The sequence below is a fragment of the Lutra lutra genome, chromosome 11 (assembly GCF_902655055.1).
Source record: "Lutra lutra chromosome 11, mLutLut1.2, whole genome shotgun sequence".
Classification (NCBI taxonomy): domain Eukaryota; kingdom Metazoa; phylum Chordata; class Mammalia; order Carnivora; family Mustelidae; genus Lutra; species Lutra lutra.
Genome location: NC_062288.1, coordinates 78757738 through 78782542, shown reverse-complemented (window position 1 = coordinate 78782542; position 24805 = coordinate 78757738). Strand labels below are relative to the sequence as shown.

At 38.2% G+C, this 24805-nt stretch overlaps 1 protein-coding gene across 1 annotated transcript in view; it reads right to left on the bottom strand.

Annotated features, from left to right (window-relative positions):
• Window positions 1–478: 478 nt before the first annotated feature.
• KCND2 (potassium voltage-gated channel subfamily D member 2) overlaps window positions 479–24805 on the bottom strand; it is a 505769-nt gene continuing 481442 nt past the window's right edge. Inside the window, exons 2-6 of the mRNA XM_047695839.1 lie at window positions 18321–18483; window positions 8956–9051; window positions 8004–8096; window positions 4902–5149; window positions 479–3126 (exon numbers count right to left, since the gene is read on the bottom strand). Coding sequence (XP_047551795.1) covers window positions 2949–3126; window positions 4902–5149; window positions 8004–8096; window positions 8956–9051; window positions 18321–18483 — 778 coding nt within the window. The 3' untranslated portion in view covers window positions 479–2948. The remainder of the gene's footprint in view (window positions 3127–4901; window positions 5150–8003; window positions 8097–8955; window positions 9052–18320; window positions 18484–24805) is intronic.

Sequence of the window (24805 nt, the reverse complement as noted above, 5' to 3'; positions counted from 1 at the left end):
CAGCCTTCTCTCTGGTGTGCACTGTCCAAAAGGCATGTAGCATGTAGGGTGTAGGCTAATAAACTGGGTCACACACTGCACAGAATATCTAAAAGTATCACATAAACAAAGACAATTAGTTGTAACCATGCTACCTCTTTTGGTTACTGACCAACAAAACCTTGTAATACACTTAAATTAGTTAGTAGCTACGTAGTTGTACTTGCCAAGAGATTCCCAAAGCAGATTATCTAAAACAGTGGCAGTCTTTTATCTTTAAACAATATTAACTTTTTTTTTTAAATATCTCCTCCTAAATTCCCATTGTTGGCAGAAATCTACTATCTCTACCAATCTAGACTAGACTTAAGTGTTATTCACAATCAATGGGTTCTGTGTTTGTGCATGTTACAAAGTTCTCCCAAATATGGGTATGACACATCTTAGGTTTTGGAAAGGAAGGAAGTCGAAGAAAAAAGAGCAACAGCCAACCATGTTGTCCTGTTCAAGCATGCACATGTTTTATTTAATTATTCTCCAAAGGTCTATTTTTTTTTCTAGCATAATGCAGATATTATGCTATTCTTTGAAATAAGATATATGAATTTCAAACAAAATTGTCAAAAACAATGACCTTGGTTACTCCATATGGTACACAGAAATAATTACATTTCACTTACAATACAGATGCACTTAACACAGTCATCAATAGTCATTCACCACCAACACAGTATATTTTTAAATCACCTAAAACACCAAAAATTTTTTTTTCTTTTCCAAAACTCTAAAGAAATTAATAGCTTGGGATAAATGATAAGTCAAAAAGGAGGCAGAATTGTCAACTGAAATACTCTAACTGTATTTTTTAAAATGTAGTATTAAGAACATGAAAATAGAACTTTTCATTGGGAATCAAAAGACCTAAGTATTCCCGATTGTGGTTTCCTTAGTCTACTTTTTAAAAAGTTTTTTCAACAAATGCCATCAAAGAAGTTTCACTAAATTTGCTCTAGAAGCATAAAGTGACATGAGGCAGGAGTTAATATAATTGTTAATATTCACGCTCCAGGAAGATTAGTAACTTTTTAAAAGACATACTAGGAATGAAGCCAGTTCTTCCCGAGAGATAGTAGAGTGTATCTTACTTTTACTCAGCAAATGTTTATTAAGATCTACCATGTGCACAGCACTGTTCTAGAAGCTATTCTAGAAATGGGAAGCAAGAATTTCTGGCTTTATTCGAAAATGGATTAATTCCTTCTTATGATAAATTATGATAAGCATTTTAAAATCTCTATAGTAGAGGGATAATTATTAATTCTTTCCATGTATGGAAGCTAAACTTTATTTCTTACAGTGGTGGTTTGGAATGAACAAAACTTTTCATTGGACATAAAACTTTTTTACACTGTCACGTGCAGACATGTCTGCTGAAATATTTTAAAGGTGAAAAGGTATAAAGACTTTTCACTTAAATGTACACAGAGATCAACTTTGCGTCATCAAACTCCTGTCCGCCTGATTTAGTGGAGAAAACTGCTCCTTGCAGTATACAGGAACCTTTCTCAGTAAATTTGTGCTGCCTTCTCCAATGGCGTAGAAGCGTGCTTTCATCAAATATTGCTACATAGAGCACTCGAGTTTATCTCTGCATTTCAATTCACATTAGTTATTCTCAAAAAGTATTCAAGATCTAAAGTAAAATAAATAATACATCAAGCAGGATTCTGGGATCACTGATTTTGTGATAATAATCCCAGCCTACTCGTTGCCTGAAACACATAGTGAAAAATCCAGTGTCTGGGCTTTTTTCTCCAACAGCAAAGAGGTTATAGAGCAGTCATAGATGTCAACTCCTTTTTCCTATTTTTTGACAAGGGGATTGATGATAGTAATCTACTTGCAAGATAATATGTCGGGGAATATAAAAGTAGGAAAGTCATTTGAACTACAAAACGTTAGTCCAGTCGATGACGACAAACCCAATAGAAAGGCGCTATAGAAGTCCAAGAACGGATAATGCACTGTCACGGGGACACAGTGGACCAAAGGTTATTACTGAAAAACATTTATGGCACAACAGTTTTGGATTAAAAAGTTATCTAAAACCTGGCCACACCGGAAGTGTTTCTATGAACGTGGCTCTTACTGTATCTATGAAGATCTGGAAAGTACGACAACAAAAAATCCTGATTCCTGATACAACAGGTGTACAATGAATTATTGCAGTTGTAACAGTATCTAGGTGCAAGGTAAAACAATAATTAATACTGAACTATCTGAACACTTTAGATTTACTAATGAGCATCCCCATGAGAAATACCGCAGCTCTAAAAGGAGTGTATTGGCACAGCCCACCAAGGAACATGTACAATCAGCTTGTTGTAAGTGCACAGAAATTCCCCTTTCTACAATTATAGTTTATCATGCCTATTCTGAAGACAACATAAGGACACTGAAATCACTGCTCCAAAGAATTCTAGCATGCATTATGATGGTTTCCTTCAGTCAATACAAATGTGTCAGTTTTTTTTTTTAATATGTAATAATCTTCATCATAGCCAATGTTCATGGTTTTAACAGGAAAAATTTTTATCAAAATGTTTTCCATATTTTTTTTTTGTTTTGCATTCAACCAGAACATTATGTTCAAAGATTTGTTTTATTTATTTTATTAAAAAAGAGTTCAGATCATAAGAAGCATCGATAGGCGGCATTTCATTGTGCTCATTCACAAAGTCAAAGGGTCACAGACTCTTCCTCTGTAGAACAGGTCAAACTCTGTCTAGAAATGCCATTTGGTGGTTTTATTTCCATCCTCAAGTTTGGAAGCTTTGCTTTTATTTCGCTGCCAACCTTCTTGCTTCGCTGTTTTCATCTGCAAAAGGTTTATTGTTTCTTCTTTCTTCCACATTGGAATTCTTTCCACAGCCGGAGCTCAAATTCTCTTAGACCTGGTTCCAATTGTCTTACAAAGCAGACACTCTGACAATATTGCCTCCCGAGTACTCCGGAGACTCTGGCCTGTCATCTCCTTCAGGGGTGGTCACTGGAGGTGTTGGGATGCTTATTATTGCTGTAGTCACATAAGGTTGTTCACAGTTTAGTTTAACACATTCTTCCATTTTGGCATTTAGACTGGATCGGCTGATGAGGAAGAAATAGATTTTAAAACAGTAAGCTGTTTACTTAAACCACATTTTCCCTACAATTGAGGGATGTGTTTTCATGTTTATCAGTAACATGTTAAATATCCAAGACTAGTCACCACGATTTTTTAAAAACGATGTACCAAACCTAGTACGTGTTGAGGTGAACAGTAGCCAGGTCATTAACATTAACTGAGTCTCTAAAAGCCAGCTCAATTTGGTTCAGTTGGTGTTTCTCAAAGTGTTTTCTACAAAAATGCAAGGAAGAGCATCAGGTCAGTTTCGGAAAGCCTGGGTTGAGCAAAGTAAAATAGTTGTCTTTAAGACAGGACCTCTGGAAGGGATGTACCTCAATGACCTGTGAATATGTCTCAGTTCTTTTGACCACAGGGTCATTTTACTATCCTGTCTCTTGGGGAAAGAGGATGCCTTTAAAGCTCTCCAGTTAGTGACAGCCAGTTTTAAGAATCTCCAGAAAGTTAGCCATTACCAATAATTCAAGATTTTCCCAAGTGGTATTCTTGCATGAGTTGTACACTCCATGTGGATGAAGGGAAAAGGGGAGAGGAATAAGGAGGGTGTACACAGGGTGCTAATTACTTCAATCTAATTACCTTATTTTCATGGAAATCTTATTTAAGATGTTTATGTCCTAAAATTTTCTTTCTGAACACTTCTCTGCTTTCTACTTAATTTTGGAACGGATGTAGAACAATACAGAGGTAGAATATCTTAGAGGCACAAATCTTTCATTGTTCCAAAATTTAATATTCTGGTCCCAGAGACATCTGATTTATGTAAATCAACATAGCCTGAATTCAGAATGCCAGGTTTTTCACAAAGATTGTTGAGTGAGAACAAAGGAGCAGCACTGAATTAATGGATTGTTAATATAAAAACATATCTATTTAATTTGGGGAACAAAGCAAAATTATGTTGGCAGAAATTGATCGCTTTAATGAGTTGTAGAGTTCAAATGGATTACTTTTTATTACACGTACATGTTTGTGGTAAAAACAAATAGCAAAGGAAAGGAAAGGAAAGCGAAGGAAAATGCCAATAGAAAAATTTCACTTCAATTATCCACGAACGAACCAGAGGTGAACGAGTTTAGCTTTTCACTTATCTTTTCTTGTATTGGATTGATTTTTTTGTGTTTGCGGTGGCCCCAAATATCTTTATGATCAAAATTATATATTGATTCAAGAGATTTGTGTAGGTATGGTTTTATTTTTCACTCTTATGTTGAAGGTGTTGATGTATTTCTAGGTGCTGCTGAGTACTTTTCAATGATATCAGTGTCAATTTAATTTGTCTCCGTAGTAGTGCTGCCTATCTACCATTTCCGGGTCCTTGCATTTACGTAGGGGGCTCCTGGGTATAAAGCCGTGTGCTCAAATAGGAAAAAGGTTGTGGAGTGAATGAGGCAGATGTACAGATGTGCACACCTGACCATCTTAGCTTCTTTCTACTCCGCAGGCTTCCTCCTGACTCAGTGAGTACCACAGCAGATCCATTTTCCTACTTGTTACTCGGGGTATTTCTTTTGTCTCATTCTAAACCCTAGGAACTAGGATTTGGATGCTATGATGCTTCTAAGGTGTATTTGTTCAAAATAAATAAAAAGTATTTCCCCACTCCCCCTCCTCCCCCCAGCTCCTCGCCCCATACCCCAAATTGCCAAATACACCAAGGCAGCAGCACGCCTGCAGGTGGAGAAACGCTCCGGGAGGGGGCACAGGTGTGCGTACCCACACAGATCACCTCGGGTACCTGTTAGAGAGCGGGGTTCTCTCCACACATCTGATCTGGATCGTACTGAGTTCTTGCACGCTGCCCCGGTGGCTGCCGGACACGTTGGCGTTTGGGATGCGGAAGGTTTTTTTGTGTCGTCGTGAGCAGCAAGTGCTGGTGACGCCTTGTTGTGAAGAGAGAGAGGGGCTGTGGCTCGAAGGCCGGTTTCCGGTGGCAACTTCCATGCAGCTTTCCTCAAAGACTTGCTCATCCACAAACTCGTGATTCTGGTCCGGAGCGGGGAGGGCACGAGAAGGAGGTACAGAAACGCATTTCAACGTTAAGGAAGGCAACGAACGGCTTTACTTTTTTAAAACAAACATGCCAGTACACTGAGACGATCCCACGGGCAACTGAGACCATTTTCATAAAGTCTGGAATATCGAAGCCACCTCATGCTGGCTTTTGCGAGAAAATAAAATCTCCCAAGTTAGCCCTTGAGATGGACATTGACGGGCTGACTTAGGATCTCTTTATGGACTAACTTCATGTTGAAATACCACCTGTGAATTGAAACATCATTTCTGGAAGTGAAGAAGCAAAGGGGGAGAAAAAATTAAAAAAAAAACCTCTTGAAAATGCATGTAAGACAGTGCTCACAGTGAATGTGTTAATTCGCAAGGACTTTTCCTTTTTAAACAGATGGGAATCATAGATAAGAGACTATTTTAATAGAATGCCCAGAATTAGACTGTTATATATTAGCAAATATTTTCACCTGGGATTGAAAACATTTTTTAATTAGAAAATGAGATCCTGAAGATACTTCGTATTTCTTTAGAGGCTCCTCTAAAGTTCCCAGGTACAGACAAATGATTTATTAGTTAAACAGGCAAAATACTGCAAAATGGCCCACTTTGTGTTTAATCCAGAAGGGGTTAGCCCTGAACTCAGAGGTCTCCCTTCTTATCTTCATGATATATCACCACCTCTGCCTCTATTCAGAGTTCTTCTAGCCAAGAGGCACACAGTGTTGGGCATCATTTCATATGCCATATTTTAGAAAAACCACACTGCAAATTTTGCTTTTAGAATATCTAATAAAGACTCATTTCCTAAAATGCCTATGTAAGAATTTCGCCTCATAAATAAAAGGGAAAATGTTTGGGTCTGAACTTCAGGAGAGTGACTTCAATTACTTTTTTTTTTTTCTTTGTGTAGGTGGGAATAATCTCATAATGGAAGGCTTTGCACATGCCAAATTCCACGTAACCATCTCTCATCCTGAAATATTAGCGAAACAATTGAAGCAATTCACTGGCCAAGAGCAAAAAGAGACTGTTTTCGTTACTCATTTTGTTATTTCTTTGCTGAGATGAGCATTTTGAAATAAACAATATTTATACACTGCTTAAAGTCAAGAGAATCATATGACCAGACAAGACAGTTTCATTAAGAAATGAATTTCAATATCAAATTTTATGGAAAAAATATAGCTCACAAAGGACTCACATGCTGTTTTCTTCTTTTACAATGCGCATCGCACACACATAATACAAGTATATAATGCATGAGATTCTAATTTATCACATCAGTGACTGTAAGTGAAAAAAGTCTTTCTGCTGCTGGTTATTTCTGTAGGTAGATTAATTTAAACGATAGTAATTGGTGTCAAATAATTTTTTATTTAAAAGGTAAAATAGTAAAAAATGAAAATAAAAAAGCATGGAGATAAATACATCTGACTATTAATGTTACCATTTACCTTTCAAAGAGTTATCCTAAGCTACAGACCTTACCCTGTAAGTGATGGATCGTTAGTTACAAAGGCAAATATAATCATGTAACTACCTTGTTTAAAGCCCTCAAATAATTTTCCATTTATTATGAGATAAAGATCAAAATTCTTCACATGCCTCCAAAGCCTAGCCATTATCTAGACTTCCTCCGTCTCCTCTTGGGTCACTCTACTCCTTGTCTTCTGATCACCCTCAAGTTCTTTAGTTCCTCTAAGGCCAAGTTCCAGCCTTCCCCTGGTGCCTACATCATCTTTTAGCCCCTTCCTTTCTTTGCCAAACTAGTTCCTAGTCATCCTGTGGCTCTCCCCGAAAGTTCCTCCAGGAAGCCTTGTCTCATGCTGTCCTCTCATGGCTCTGCCTTCTTTGTGTCATTGCACTGTGGCACCATTTTTCCTTCTGCGCTCATGACCCTTCTACAGGACTATCAGTGTTTTGTCCCATTCGTGGAGGCTTGATCAGGGCAAAGGCCACACCTGACTTCGTGGCGCATCTAGGGTCTGGCTCACTGTCTGCCACCTAGTAGGTAAGCAATACAAATCTGTTGAATGACTATATAGGTAAATGAAAAAAAAAAATGCATGGGCGATATGTTGGAATTGAGAATATAAGGATATACCTCTGGGGAGTGAGTGAGCAGACCTGATTCAAACATGCTGAAAGTTTGAAAGTTTTGTTCTGCTTTGTGGTCAAAGCCTGTGACCTCTTTGGACAAGCCAGCCAGGGTATGGGTACCTCTGCAAATGTGGAGATCTGATTGAGAGCTTGTAAGCAGAGAAATGCAGACTCAAGCCTCAGCTCCAAGGGGCTTGCCAGTGAAGAAATGTGTCATTTTTCTTATGGGAGCATATAGTTTTTAATTACCTGTCTTGTTCATTACAACCTGTTAGGGAAAGAAATGCTTATATTCGGTTAGTCTCTATTTTTTTGTTACTGCTATTGGTATTCCTTTTATCTAAATGTCAGCAACGCTTGAACTACATTGGTTTTTGTTTAATCAGCATTTCATCATCAGGGGAAAAATGATATTTTGTAGGACCTGCAATCAGCTCTTGGGAAACAACTTTCCATCCTCATTAAAGTGATATTTCACACTAAAGTTAGGATAACCACTGAAGATAAAACTATTTCAAATAATTCTCTAAAATACTTTCCAAGTTGAAATGTCACTCTAGTCTTTCAAAGCAATTTCAAATATCCGTGGGTTTTTTTTTTTTTTTTTCATTTTTAGTATATTTTCCAGTAATGTAGACAGTGAAATCATACTTGGAAGCACTAAGTATTCACAAAAGCAAATGGGATTCTTGTCTCAGTACAGGGGCGGATAGTCATGCCTTTTCCTTACCGTGGTTTTTTCCAGGCAGTGAAGCAGGTGGTGGTGCTGGGTTTCAAAGCTGGAGCCGGATTTGCTAACAAAGGCTTGTTCATCCTCTGAGGACTGTTAACACACAGAAGAGAGAAGTGCTTTCTATTTTATTAGCAAACAATGGGAACCTCAGCTACCCATTTCCACAGAGAGATCTAGCCTATTTCCTGAGATTAAATGGCAGCATTTTAATTTTTCTTAACTAAAAAGGAACCAATGTGCAGTTGCTTTTAATTTTGGCAATCAGCCTTTATGTTCCTGTCACATTAGCGGTCTGGTCTTTCAGGCTTGCCTCTCTGAATTGAAAACTTAAATAGTTTTTACTCATTCATCTACCAACTACCTTTGAAAGTCTGGAAGCTATTCTTTTTGGATAATAAAATTTAATCTAGTATTTAGATAATCCTGAAACCATGATCATGCTCACCTACATAAAAGATATTTTGATGGCACGATGACTGGAATCCTAAATATTAAAGGACAGTTTTGAGGTAAAAGTTACTGTTTCCCTTGGATTTCATACCGTGTGAGCTTTACAACACTGAAGGGAAGGGTTTCCTCTCCACTAAGAAATAAAACTAGGCATCTTAACCCCCCTCAAACGAATTTTAAGGAACATAAATAATTTTGAAAGAAAAATAGGTATTTGAGTTGAGAATTCTGACATTTCTCTTGCTTACACAAGACAGTACAGAAATACTGCCCAGTCACGAATGGGAGTCACGATTCACCAGCAATATTTCATAGCCTGGGCCCTAACCTGCCACAGCTGTAAGACCGTACAGCACCAGGTTATTTAAAAATGACAATTTTGTTGTTTGAGTAGCCATTTTCCTAATTACCCACAATAAAATTATATGGTTAAGTAGAAGTAAATCAATATGACACTAATAAATCGAACAGTAAAAAAAAGTGAAATGCTTGACGGTACCTGCAGTTGGTTACTGAGTAAGCCATTCCGTTTGCTCTGCATGTAAGCATTGGCGCTTCCGGTTTTGGCTGCCCGGATCCTGGCGAGTCTGGCTTTCTAGAAGCCAGAAGAAAAAGAAATGTTGTGTTAATACTTATGGATTATTTTCTTCAAACAGTGAATGCACTCCTGTGTCGTCCTAATGTCAGCATCCACAGTTTTTAAAGTAGGCTAGCTTTTCACATGTAATTATTGAAAATTAGATTTTCACCACTGGAGTACTTTCCTTAACTTCTTCAGTAAGATCAATTCACTACTTTGGAGTTGGGTTATGCATTTAAGACTTGTAATTAAGTCGTTATAGTAAGATCAAGTTTATTTCATTATTGTTTCTGTCAATTGTGTTAAGAGAAAAACGGCAGTATTACTTTATTTATATTTTCACTTATCCCAATCTGAGTAACTTAATGAAATGAAGACTTAGCAAACCAGCTTCCAGATCATTTTCATTTAAACTAATGTCCTTTTAAAAACAGCAAATACATTCCAGGGACCAATGGCCTGCTTGCCTGCCTTCTTTCTTCTTTCCATTCTGCCTTTTGAAAGGTTAAAACAAACAAACAAACAAAAAAACTGCACTCCCAAATATCAATTTTTTTGCAATTATTTTGTTAAATTGGGCAAATTGACTCCATGCTGAATAACCTGGAGTCTCAAAAAACAAACAAAAAAAAACCCAACCCCCCAAAAAACAACAACAAAAAAACCCCTGCCACAATTTATCCACTTCTTCTACTGACACTGGTCCATGCTAGAACATGCTTATCTGATTTCTATTTCTTGAATTTGTTGAAATGAGAGCATAGTGAGCCAGTCCAAGGAGATTGATAACATTATTTTTTTAAATTTTAAAACATTTCTGCAATAGACAATGTTCTTCAATTTAGAGGGCTTAGGGTGGTTACTTCAATTGTTCACAGTTCCAGAGAGATCACCAACGTGATAGTATTGAGCAAACCAACTGTTGAGCCAGATTTCTGGTATTCATTCTCCTTCGGAACTCCTGTTGTTTCTGGAGTGAGTCACGAACGAGTCTGGCTTTCACATCCTGGAGGGCGCTATTTTGGTTGAACATTCAGTTTGTAGGATTGTATATCTTGCAAATGTACATAAGAAAGCAACTGGAATAGTCTGGTAAGTTCTTACAGAATTACCCCATAAAGACTCCTCCTTTTCCCTGTCTAAACCATCCAGATAAATACTATCTGTAATTTCAAGCCCTGGGATGTTCTTTCTAATAAAAATTTAAACATTATCTAGATTTTTTTAATGGAAAATGAATATATACATATGACAACAATTTTATTAATACAAAGTGCATCAAAAATAAGTAAGTCTTTCTGGACCCTGGAGCTGCCCTATTAATTGTCTTCAGAGGAACCACTGGTAATATTTCTAAAGAATCTTGCCAGAAATTTTCTAGGCATACAGAAGTGTGTGTGTGTGTGTGTGTGTGTGTGTGTGTGTAATCATACATCTGTATGCACATGTTTTTACAGTTGGGACAATATGCCTCATACTCCTTTGCACTCAGCTGTTTTCATTTAATCCAGTTTGGAACTCCTTCCATATCTACACATATAGACCCACCTCATTCATTACAAATATATAATAGACCCATGAATAAAGCATCCTTTATTTAGTCAGCCAACCACCATGAAATCTTGAAAGTCTCTTTTGCTTATACTGCCTGCCTTGAACATCGTGATGAATTTATCTGTAAGATAAATTTCCAGAAGCAGAACTATTCCTAGATCAAAGGCTGTGCGTGTATGTTTTGTTTGATAGGTTTCACCAAACTTCCCTCCAAAGTTGTACCAAGATGCCCTTCCACTGACAGGGTTTGAGAATAGCATTGAGATGTCTGAAGCTCTCAAAATAGCATTAGGAGATCATCCGGGCTTCGACACCACCCCTTCTCTCTTCCTCTGCGAATTTATTCTTCCTGTTTGCTGATTCCAGGTTAGAATAACAACTTTGTACAAAGATCATATTTATAAATGATAAGAAAAATAGACAAATTTCACTCTTCGCTGCCAGTATACTGTTTAGATCCCTCAAAGTACTGAGACAACACAAGAGAATGAAGTTGGAAGGTAGGAAATTTTTAACTTCAAAAGCTGGGTTGCGCAGCCAGGATTTCAGGCCAGTCTTGATAAAACAATGGGAAATGACAAGGACATTTGAAAATGACTTTGAATTGATGTAATAATTCAGAAGTAAATAATTTAAATATACATTTGGTTTCCAGAAAAGGATTATTGCTGAAATTTGAATCCTAAAGTCTCACTGGTCTCCTGAAACATTTAGTGCCTTTCCTGGTATCATTCTTCCCCAGTCTCCTCCCCACTCCCTACCTGCCTCCTTCTTTCCCTCTGTCCTTCCCCACCTCCTTCCTTCCTTCCTTCCTCCTCTCTTCCCTCCCTCCCTCCTTTCTTCCTTTCTTTGGCAACTACTGAATGTAATTACATTGCCTATACCATAGTTATTAGTCTCATCTATGTCATTCTCCAAGCATTTAGCAGCTGTATTAGAAAACTTTTTGGGGGGGAGCACCTGGGTGGCTCAGTGGGTTAAGCCTCTGCCTTGGCTCAGGTCATCATCTCAGGGTCCTGGGATCAAGCCCCACATCGGGCTCTGTGCTCAGCAGGGAGCCTGCTTCTTCCTCTCTCTCTGTCTGCCTCTCTGCCTACTTGTGATCTCTGTCTGTCAAATAAATAAAGTCTTTAGAAAAAACAATTTTTTTTTCATAAATGAGACATTTATTTACATTAACCAAAAATACTGTCCAGCAAAGGAAAATGACATGTATTTCCCACACTGGAAAGCCTACATATGGTGGTAACCGCTACAACAGAAGGAGTTCTAAGCTTAGGGAAAAAGAAGCAGTTGTCTTAGAGACAGAATAGCCATTTTGCTAAGCCATGTACGACAGTAGAAAAAAACCTCCCATCTCAATTTCAATCACGATTTTTCTTTCATTTTACAACAATACTGTATGAGTTAATTGGTTTAATTGGTCTTGTGGTACACCACACCAAATGTCTGTTGAATAATGCTAGCTTTTATGACCTGTGATTACATCTTTGCTTTCAGTAGGTAATTGAGGAAATTTCTTTTACAAAGATATTTTAGAAAATCACTTTACTTCTGACCCACTCAGTATGACGATCTTGGCAATGGCGGCTATGTGAATGGGAGGTTAAAAGAAAACTATCCACTGGTAAGAGGAAATGTATTCCTCGCAGCCCTCACCCCCTGCCCCCAGTTTTGTAGGAAATACAACTTCTTGACCATGCCAAGTACCAGCAAATGTTATGGACTGAAAGGAAGGTTTCAGTAAATACTTTAGCTTATTTGGGAAGTAGGAGGCTTCCAAATTTTTAATTAAACAAAAAGGCTTACATTGTCTGTGTAAAAAAAAAAATAGCTTTGAAGTTATTTTCTGAATTCTTTATCTGCCTTGAGAAACACCGATGGTGTTGGGAAAAATAAATTGTCCCATAAGCACATTTCCCCCATGCGTCTCATTTCTTCATAAATTCAGTTTTCTTCTTAATTCTCTAAACTCAGAAGGATTTCTCAAGGTTGGGTTTCAAGGGTTATGGGTAAAATCCAAGCCAGCCAAATGAAACAAACAACTGGTCTGTGGTCACAAAAAGTTTGGGACATGCTGAGAGGTTAACCAGGTTTCTCCGCTATTGGATTCTTTATGACATACATTGTGGATGTTCACTGTGAAGACAAAAGGGGGGGGTATACTATATAATTTTTCTCAAACTAATTTGACACAGAACCCTTTTATTGTGGAGTAGTCAGTAGTTTTCAGCAAGTAGATTGTATTTTAATTGTACCAAATGACATTACATAAACTTTACAATGTAGTCTCTGGACTGGAGGTGGGGGACCCAGTCAGAGAAATATGTAGAGTATAAGCCAAAAACGCTTGAGATAGCAATGTTCTTCAACGCAATCTATCTTCTAAATGAGGTACGAGATAGACTGTGCAAAGCTATTGGACCATGTTGCTGCCAGATCACAAACTGCTTTCAATACTTTTGAAAAATAAAGGTATCCTAGGTAGCTTTCAAAGTGAGGTTGCAAAAGCTTTTCTCTTTTATAATGTGAGGCCATTCCTCACTCCTCAAACATCAGCCCCCATACTGCTTGTACCATCTATTCTGGAAATTCTACTTGGACTTGTTCCTTTCATTTAAGGTTTAGTAAAATGCCTTATGTGAGGTATCATATTTAGCTTTATCAGCTTTTACAAATTTTAAGGCATTTATTGGAATCTTTCCATTTGTTAAGGTAAATAGCTCCTCTAGAAATGAGACAGGGGCACCTGGGTGGCTCAGTGGGTTAAAGCCTCTGCCTTTGGCTCAGGTCATGATCTCGGGGTCCTGGGATTGAGCCCCTCATCGGGCTCTATGCTCAGCATATGCCACTACCGCCTCTCTGCTTACATGTGATCTCTGTCTGTCAAATAAATAAATAAATAAATAAATAAAATCTTAACAAAAAGAAATGAGACAATTTAGTGCCAAATACTAATAAAAAGAGAGAGAGGGAGGAAATCAGAGGAAGATAGTACAAGATCCCTACCCAGCTCTGGAGCTCTGTGAATCCTGGTGATGGCAGGGCTGGGTAGAAACAGTGCCGGCATTTGGGTCAGTGGAAGGGACACTGGATGGGTCAGTGAAAGAGAGGGCAACGAGAGTTAGCTCTAAGTGGGAAGAGGTAAGAACTGAAAGAAGGTGGAGGAGGCACCAGAGATACAAATCATACTTCCCAATATTGCTTTCAACTGGTCCTCAGAATGTCCACCCTACGCTAGGAATGGAGGGCACTGTCAAGGTGAACAAGACCTCATTGTTCATTCTTTCTTTATAACACAAACATTAAATGCTATTTATGCCTGGCATTGCACTCAGAACAATGGAGAGGGAGAATATAGTGTAAAACATGATAATAGAGTGAGCATAAAACTGCAGGAGAAGAGAAAATAGAGCGATTAATGGTGTCCACATCATTTGGGAAGTTTTTCATCATGTGGGCTGAGTGCTGCACCCTGAGTAGGAGTTTGCCAGGTGGCTCCATTAGGTGGTGTGGGGATGGAATGGAGACTGGAGGGTGAAAGTAGGTAACTCAGTAAGGCTGAAACACGGAGTGGATATCAAGAAGTACGTAACCTCCAGATTCTTACAAGTGTTGATAATGGGGGTTCTTAAACCACAGACAAAAAATCTAATTATCCACAGAGATACGGCATAGGAACTGAGTGATACTTTTTACTATTGGATAATCTAAGAGAGATCACACTCAGACTATAGCAGAGTACTGTTTGTTTTAATTATTCTAGACTGCTATAAAATTATTTGATTTGGACATTAAAGAATGTCCTAGACAGATATGTCTCAAAGTATGGTTCCCAGACCAACAGTATCACTATCACTTGGGAACTTGTTAGAAATGCAAATTTTCAAACTGTAATCCCACACTGCTGAATCAAATGCTTTGGGGGTGGGTGTGACAATCTGTATTTTAACAAGCTCTTCCGATGATTCCAATGAATCTAAAGCTCGAGAACCACCAGAGTAAAGTGTGATAAATGAGTCTTGGTAACTTCTTTCTGTATCAATGTCAACATCTTTATGTGACAAGTAAAAAATTCACTTACATGGTACCTTGGCTGCACATTGGCTCATTGATTTGAAACTTCTCACTGTATTTAGAATTATCTATAAGAAAAATCCCTAAAGAGACATAGCTCTAATGATGCCAGAATTTTCTTGTCTTAGACTTTAATCAATAAGCATGTAAGCATAAGCATGTCACCTGTGAAATGGAAATAATAACACTTCTTTAGTGAGTTGATTGTGAAAATATAAATGACATATATAAGGCACCTGGAATATGAAAAATAGAAAATCTAGAGAGCGTTGTTGTTTTTGCTATTGGCACTATCAAAAATTATAATTATAATTACTATTACTATTAGACATAATTACTTACAAGCTAGCCTTGTAAATATGCAGATGATAGACTGGTGTGATTTGTATCTTCAAGCAGGGTAGTTCCCTGCCTCAAAATATCAACCCTACCCAATGTCATTGCATCAACTCAGCTTTATTTAGGCAAACGCTTTCTACTCAATAAATACTTTTTGAATAACTGAGTGGATAAATAAATCTATTCAAACACAATTACCAGTGGTGGGGGTGAAGGAGATATGTCACAGTTCTATATTCACCCACAGGTCAGTGTTTAGTTAAGAAATGATCAAAGATGGCTAGAAATGGGTAAATGATGCACTCTTTTTAAGAGTGGGGCGAGGTAGTGAACGCAGGAATACTTAGGGGGGAAGAGCCTAGAAGAAGGACAGTGTCCCTAAATGCTCAGGGGAATGTTGTCAAATGCATATTGTATATATTTCATGCTTTCACTTGAGCTTGAAGTTGAAAATGGGACGGAACACCAAAAAATATGGTCTAAAAAACATTTTGTAATATTTCTTTTTTTTAAAATTTTATTTGTTTATTTGACAGAGAGATCAGGAGTAGGCAGAGAGAGAGAGGAGGAAGCAGGCTCCCTGCTGAGTAGAGAGCCCGACGTGGGGCTCGATCCCTGGACCCTGAGATCATGACCTGAGCTCTAGGCAGAGGCTTTAACCCACTGAACCACCCAGGTGCCCCTGTAATATTTCTTATTATTTGGTCTGACTGATATTTTTACCGAATGGACTGTTTGCTTGATTGAATAAGCTGGCTATCTTTTCATAAATTTGATATTTGTCAAATCACCAATTCCAGATACACCTAAATTCTCTTAACTAAACTCTCTTATGGAATATTTATTCTGTTTCTTTGCTTTTTTAATTTCTGGGAAGGAAAATAGGAAATATTCCTTGATAACTTAGTTTCATATGCATTGTTCTTTCATGGGTAACTGGTCAGTTTACTGATCACAGACTATTTGCTGCACATAACACATTAGGTTATTACATTTGGTCTTATTAATTTCTCTAGTAGTTATGGTATATAAATATCATGATTTTTAAATACCTTATTCAATATTTTAAAAATCTTATTTATTTATTTTTGCATTCTGGATTTATTTATGCAAAAGGTTTTCTGAATTATTCTAAGATTTTTTTTTTTTTTTTTACTAATTTGTCTGTTGCAGATGACAAAGTCTGAAGAAAATGCAGATATTTTGGCATTCACTTTATTTGAAAATCTGATTTGTACTTCCTACAGTTTCACTATAGAAGCTTTTTTTTTTTTTTTAACCTTGAGGAAATGAATTCTTATATCAAAGAAGAGGTTTCTAGAATGGAGATAGATGGGTCCTGGGAAACTAAGATTTTTGTAGGATTTTTGTTATTTTAAACAATGTACACATGTGCCCGGGAGAAAGAGTGTCATGTGGGGCCAGAGCCACAGTTGTGTGCATGAAAGTCTCTGGTGGAGGGGCCAACTGTGGCTAAAATTTCTCCATTTCTGCTTGCCAAAGGTGTTCCCTACAGGAGACTCCAACTGCTCAGAGGGTGCCTTTTGCTAACCTCTGTTGAGTTCTCAGTTCCATATATTCATATTAACTGGACTATTCTATGCTCTACGATAATCAGTTAAATGTTGGGTACCTTTCCAAAAATGGGGGATTCTGAGAAGCAAGAAAGGACAAGGCTGAACATGTGATTCTTTGCACATGGAGGAGGATCTGCAGTGATGGACATGAACTTGTTCTCTCACAACACGCTCAGTGATGCTAAGAGTTACTTTATGAGATTTTACACTCTACTAAAAGACTAACATTGTTCAAAAAGCATCCTTAAAATCCTGTTCTGGAATTATGTACAAAGCCCGTTATGAACTGCACCCAAATCTCTCATGATAGTTTATAGTTACACTACATCACCAGGATTTTGCATCCACAGTCATGGTTGGGGATAGTTTTTGGAAATTAAAAAAAAAAAAAAAAATCTATCCATGAAGGACAATGATACAGTATTCGTGAAGAATACTGGAAATCTAGTACCACAATGCTGAGGAAACTATAAAAGAGATTCCCAAAATTATTTCTAGGCAAAGGCCCTGACTCTAAAGGTGACTATTTTGACAAAAATCAGGGAAGGGAAGGGTTCTAATATGTACTTAGTTCTTCTGAGAAGCCATCTCCCTGGGTGGTTAAGCGTATGAATCTGGGATCCTGGTGGGCTTGGACTGAATGATGGTTCATAATTTACTGGCTCTTTGCCCTCAGAATTTCTCAACTTCTGGATACCTTAGGATCTTCATCTAAAAAATGGGGAAAATAATGACAATTCACTCCTAGATTCATGAAGACAATATGAATTATTTTTTAAAAACATCAAACCAGTAGCTGGCACACAGTAACCCCGTAATAAATGTTAGATATTGCTAGTATTATGATATGCTTACATAGATTTACATATCTTTGCATATGTTCTTAATCTTTCTGTGAGGTAGGTATGTTTTCCCCCTTTCACAGTTGAGTACGCATCCTGCTTACTTGTAGAGGGATGAGTAGCTGGCACGAAGTTCAGAGAAACCGTAAACTGCTGGGCCAGGAATAAAACTCAGCTACTAATGATCAGATTTCTCCTACTTCCTGGGTCAACTATTTAAAATATCTGAGACATATCTTAGTTCCTTTTAATAGTCCTGGTCTACTGGAACCAGCTTGACCCCTGGTGGATAGAGACTAGATGAATCAGATCTAGAAATGTGATTCTGATAAAATTTGCCAAGACTCTATCTTTGATTTTGTTACCATCATTAGTGCTGTTTACTACATAATTCTTCCTCTCTGCCTCTGATTGCATAGTAGGATTCTATTTCCCTGCCCACTTTGAAGCCACACATGGCCATGTGACTTACTTTGGCTCATGCAGTAGAAATGGAAGTGAGCTGGCCCACTTCCAGGAGAAGGTTTTAGGAGTCATTGTGATTCATCATGCCCTGTTACCCCTGCTTGAATGATTGCAGAAGTACCTTGTCAAGATGGGAGTTTCTATCGCTGGACCAGTAATGGACCTGCAGCATGACTGAGAAATAGTCCTTGTTGTTTTAGGTCACTGAGATAATAAGGTGGTTTTTTGTTGTTGTTGTTGGTGGTGGTGGTGGTGGTTTTTTTTTGTTGTTGTTGTTTTGTTTTGTTTTAACTGTGGTATAGCCTAGTTTGTGCTGACTGATGCAGCTATCATCGGAATCTAGAACACTGAATAGCCAGTTAGGGATTTTAAAGCTCACTATAAAAAGTGGGAAATGCTAAATTCTGGCTGCCTAGGGCTGAATACACACCTTCTGTGCTCTCCGTTTGTCTGCTCGTTGATTTTGGTGGTAGATCCGACTGAAGTTAGAGACAATCACTGGAACAGGTAGAGCAATGACCAAGACCCCGCTCAGCGAACAGATGGAACCAAAAATCTTCCCTGCTATGGTTTTTGGTACCATGTCACCATACCTGGGTTAGAGAAAACAAAAAACAAAAAAACATATGGTTTTTAGTCACAGAAAGCTATTTCTGCCTGCTACAAATAGCTTTTTACCTTAAATTATTTTTTTGGACCAATCTATCTCTACTTCAGGATGACTTTATATATGAGTTAAGGCTTTAATACACCAGAAATTATGAATATCTGAATGTAAAAAAATTATCTTTCAATCTTGGAGGAATTGATTCTAACATTTAGATATCATTTTGATTGGAAAATATTTTAAGCCAGATGGTGTAATGATAGCTCTTCAATGTGTCCTTTATACAATATGGCAAATTTCTTTATATTTATTTATGGTCAGTAATTCCATGCTGAATTTTATAATCTAAATAACCCCCTTTTCCACTTAATTTTTCCAGCATTAGATTGGTTATGAAATTTAAGTAGAAAAAGTGGTATAGCACATTCCTTTGGTCAGATATAATCAGTTAAAAAACAAGCTTTCCAAGGTCTTATTAACTTTCCCTTGTTAAATTCAATGGTCATTTCTCCATGATGATCTTATTCAATCTCTCAGTTGTATTTAATTAGTTTTCTCTCTCCTTGGAACACTCTCTGTTGGCTGTTCCAGTATTGGAAAATTCCCTTTGTGGTCCTCCTACCTCATGGCTGCTTCTCCATCTTCTTTTCTGGCTTTTGTCCTCCTTATCTGATTTCTAAATCATGCAGTAACTTAGGTCTCAGCTCTTACTGTCTCCATATAAACCCTTTCCTATGTGATTTCATCCAATCCCATAGCTGGCAGTTACCTATATGCTGATGGTATCCTACTTTATATTGACAGCCCTGACTCCTATTTTGAAAATCAGACTCATATCTTCAATGGTCTGGTCTGCTTTTTCCTATCCCTGGATTTTTTAAGAACCTATTAAGAGCCAATTAAGACAAATGAGCCAAAAAAAGAACTCTTATTTCTGCCACCCTCAAATCTGTTCCTCCCACAGTCTATCGCCTCCAATTACATGGAACTGCAAACCGTCCAGTTGCTCACACCAAAATTGAAAGAGTCGCCCCAATCTTCACTCCCTGCATCTCATTTCCAAGCTAGTCTTATTATCACTGACCCAACCAAATTAGGTCCCATTCAGGTCTCTTTCCTTAACCTCCATTTTACCACAACAATCCAAGCTATCTCTATCCCTTGCCAGAGCCTTGGGTACGTATAGCTTCTTAACTGAAGTCTGTCTTCCATATTTACCACTTTACAATTCATGCCAACATAGCAGCCAGACTTATGGTTATAGAATGGAGATTGGACTGTTGCTACTTTGGTTGAACCTTCTAATAGACTTGGAACTAAAATCCAAACTCCTCATGTTCATCTCTGAGGACCCATACTGTGAAATTACTGCCTATATTTCCAACCAAGTCCACTAGCCACCTGGCTTTCTGTCCACATGTGTGGACCCCAGATCATCATTATTCAGATTGAGACTTATATGTGTCTGTTTCATAAGTTATTTTCTGGCTACCTTATCCACAGTGGTCTTATTCTCTCCTCTTGTCATTCTCAATAACATTTCCCCATTGACTGCCCTTCACAGTACTGTTAACACAGGATATTTTATAATTTATCAACGTATTTATTTTTTGACTACCTACCCACCCTGCTGACATTAGAATATAACATCAGCAAAGCAGGATTTGCTTTACTGAGTGTCTCACCAAAACAAAGCAGGATTTTAATAAATATTAGTTGAAGAATCCATTTTTCCCTACCTTACTAATACAGACTTCTAAGGATTTATCCCTAGGGAAGGGGAAAGAAGATCTTTTGATCATAAGACTAGAAATTACCCAGCTCTGCCTATAGATCCCCAACTAGTCCATGTTCACTTTGAGGCTCTGGGGAGCTCAACACTCTGAGAGGGGCTCTGGTATTGGAATCCAGACCCAAGGTGGTTTAGAAGGACTTGGGATTGCATTTTTTCTTGTAGGGTAGCCTAGGAAATGATCACTCTAATTAACATCGTTTTGTGGGAAAACATTGGTGTATCAATATGCAAAGGAAAGTTGTAGAGGGATTGGCCCAGGGAAAGCTGGTGAGAGTGACAGCAGGCTCTACTGACTAGAACATTTGGTGACCCCAGTCCAGCCTGTGGTCCTTGTTTTGAAGGCTCAGTTACTCACTCTTGTCAGTGTTTGCGGGTGATCAGCAGTTGAGCTAATTTCCCTGTAACTAAAATTCCCACAAAGTTTTGGCATCAGAATGACAATATTAATTTATAGTACAACAAACAAACACAAAAAATAAAAAGAAAGAATGAACGAACCCAGGAATTGGAATGTTGTGTCCATATGAAACAGGATCTCTCTTTTTTTTTTTTTAAGGTTTTATTTATTTATTTGAAAGAGCACATGAGAGAGCACATGAGGAGAGGAAGGGGCAGAGGGAGAAGCAGGCAATGCGGGGCTCAATCCCAGGACTCGGGGATCACGACCCAAGCCCAGGACTCTGGGATTACGACTGGAGCTGAAGGCAGCCCACTTAACCAACTGAGCCACTCAGGCACCCCAACAGGGTCTCTTTCTGTAGTCCATCAGGGAAGGTAAATCATAATCTGAGGTTTATGTTAGCAAGGAAACAGTCACACATAAAAGAATTCATAAGGTGAGCAAAAAAATTTTGAGGACTTTCTTACTATAGGGACCTATCAATGGAATTGGAAGATCAACTTTTTATACAATGCTGTGTGCGTGTGAACCAACTTCTGTTTGCCACAGTTCACATTAAGTGCCCAGTCATATTTTATTGACCTCTTTTTTTCTCTTTGCACTGATTATACAGTAGGTCCTGGAAAAGTCTAACACACACACACATACACACACACACAAGCTGTTTTTCAAAAAAGGGATTTGATTTTAAGGTCTACCAATCAGGATCTAGAAAGTGTTTCTCAAAAGAAAAAGAAATAAAACTCAACTATATTTGTTGTGAGAATAGACAAACATTGAGTCCATGCAATTCAAATAAACTTTGTAGGATATAAATACATTAAATAAAATAAATAAGATAGAGAAATGAATCCAAAGTAAAGTTTGTCCTATCTCTCTTCAAGAGATTTTTAAAAAATTAGTATTTATCGGCTACTTTTTGTATTCTAGGCTCAACTGTATCATAGAGTACACAAGGCCAGCACTCTTATAATTATTGGAGAAAATTAAGGACTAGACTGTGTTGAATGGACCCAACGTTCAGTAAGACTTTAAGAAGACAGAGGCTGGTAAGTTCAGGGGAGTGGGTGTGCAGGGGATGGAAGACAGTCATAAGTCCAGAAAGTCCTCACCGAAAAGAAGAAGGGAAAAAAAAAAAACTCTTGAGGGATTCCGTCAAAGTGATGCGAAGCCAATTGATAAAGCAGGGTTTCTTGGGAAAGCAATTTTTGACAAGGTGCCCAGGATTCAACTAGAGAAATAATCACTGCAAATCCTTTTTTGAATGTAGAGATTATAATATAAATAAATAAAGCAGAAAGTGAACTTATTACTCAGAGGAGGAAAATTGGGTAAAGTGAGATTTCTTGTTCATTTTGTAACAAAGGGGTAGAAAGGAAGGCTATGAGCCAGCTTGCCCAAAGGCAGAAAATTCAGTCTGGAAGGACCCATGACGGAAGAGAGGTAACAGGAGTGCTTCAAGGTCCTGCAGCTATGCTAATCTGCGTCAAAGCAGTATTTATTATTTACCTCCACCATATTTGCTTTACAATCCAAATTTCCTTCACAATCAGGAAAGCAGGGTGAGTGCTTGAGGGGTCTGGTCACGCCTGCGGTGATCACGGGAACATGGCACGAAGTGAGGGCTAACACAGTGCCCAATGGTGGGACCTTCTCCCATCGTCCTACTCCTGGGTAGAAGGACAGATCTTTCTGGTGATACGGAAAATGAGGATGGGCCCCAGGGCCCCGCTGTTGTGAGGCTGGGGCAGAGAGTGACGTGCGGAGGGCACAGGGATCGGGGCAGGCGGGGGCCGGGGTGTGCTGCGGTGGGGATGCCGGTGGGCGCGGGCAGGGGGCTGCGGGGCGGCTGCCCCTAAGGGCTCCGTGGGACTCCGTCAGGCGGATCCCCAAGGAGCACCTGCTGCTTCCTTCCACACTCCCCTCCGTGCTGTATCTACTGCTCTTCCCGTTCTTCTTCCTGCTCCCCCTCCTTTCCCGGATCGGACTGGACTGCTGTTGCCCTTGGCAATATGAAGCCTGTATCACTAGTTCGACTCTGTCGGAGAATCACGACAGATACCCAGTGTGGTTCGTGTCTGTTCTAACCGTGGTCCCTTTTGTCTCTCTTCTCACTTAGGAATCACCTTGAGAATGGAAACAGGTAATTTTTATCTGCAAACTTATAATTGGGCCCAGAATCTACTGGGGATAGGGAATAGCTCTCCGGCAAAATCAGCTGCTTTCCTTTGTTTAACAAAGGCTCTTTTAACTAGTATTCAAATTCCGACTAAGAAGCAAAATAGCGTGATACACCTCAGGAATCATATCTCAAACACGATAGAGGAAAGGCTTAGAATAGAAAGCTTCGTAATGAGAGGCGACAGTCAGCTCGGCTAAAAAATCGTGTAGTTTAAGTATTGCCTACAATACTGCCATCTTTTAATGGTGATTTCTATCCGAGGTGTCTTATTTACTGGTTGGCATTTTATTCTTTTTACTCCATATGAAAACATGCCTCATTTTTCCTGAGCCCCATATCTTTAAATTAATGCTAAGCCCAGTGATATTATATATTCTAGTTTTTCTTTTTTCTTCAGAATTTTATCTTATGTCCCCAGTCTTCAAACATCCATTACCCAAGAAGACTGACACCGAAATATTATGTAGACATGGTTTTGTTTTACACAGAGACTTTTTTTTTCTATTTTTAAAGAAAATTTGTTGAAATATTTTATGGGGCCTCTAGGGTCTACTAAGATAAATACTGAATTCCTAAAAGAGAGAAGAAAACAGGAGAAAGGATGGCATAGTATATAAGAATCACTCTCCAAAATTCTACATACTAGAAATAAGCAGACTTGAATTTTTAATTGCAAGGACGTTTCCCTATCTTTTTACTTTGCTCCGCTTCTCACTTTTCCCACTTTCCTCCTCCACTCACCACGTACAGCCAGTCCAGTTTCTTTCTGCTTTTTGTTTTTACTCTGGACATCTGCCAAACCTTATGTTTATTGCCTCTTTCCCTCCTCATACCAGTTAAAAAGGTATAGCATGGAGGTATCACTCACATAAAAAAATACTAATTCTAAATTTGCACATACTTCCCAAAATACTTAATTAAAATGATGGTTTTTTCTGCATGTTAAAGACCCTATTGAACAGAAGACCAATTCCCCAGAAGAAATTCCATTATTGGTTCTCGAAGATTTTGATTTCGGATGTCAACCAAAAGTTTCTGCAAAGTACTTAAACTATGGCATGCATTCAATGACAGAAAAGTGGCTAAATCTGGTTAATTCAGAGAAACAAGTAGAATGCGTATATCTTCCTTCTGTCTGTCCATTCATCCATCCAACCATCTTCCCATTTTATCAAGTAATATGAAAATAGTTGAGAAAGTGTCTGTAACTTTAAAAGATAATACATTGTAAACCAAATTTTATTAATATCCACTCAATTTTTCCAGAAATCATATGTCTAAAGTATAGTTGTCTTTAGATCTCTAATGGAGAAATATTTCCTGGAATTTTCTTACGCAGTGCTCAAAAACAATACTGTTAGCTTCCTCGTCCTATTCATATAGTTTCTATTTTTTCTTCTATTTTTATTTGAAGAGCATAAATGTAGGCTCATTTTATAAAGGAGAGATCTTATATAAGCAAAGCTCCTCAGTTAAGGAATGACTTTTCATCTGTGAAACTATTTCCCATGGATACTAAGAAAGAAAACAAAAGCCATGGATTTTATCAACGCTCACAAGGGTAGAAAAGATCTTCATATAACAGGAAGGAAATGTTGATTTAAATAGAAACCTCAATGCTTACTGGAACTCAATCTCTTGCTCTCCCTTTCTCTTGTTCACAATGAAAACGTCTTGAATTGCTCGGCAGAAGGAATCGAGTGAATGGATCGTGTGCACCTGCACAGAACTCCAGGAGCATCCTGTATATTGTCTAGGGCAGGTGCTGGCTCTATAAAGCTACCACATTAGGGAAAAACAAAAACAAAAGCAAAACCCCACAACTTCATATGGGATATGAATTTGTATTTGGAAATGGAAGTGTTTGAAAAGACAGGTCACTGGCTACGATATGTCTGAATGTGTCTCCCCCAAATTCATACCTTGAAATC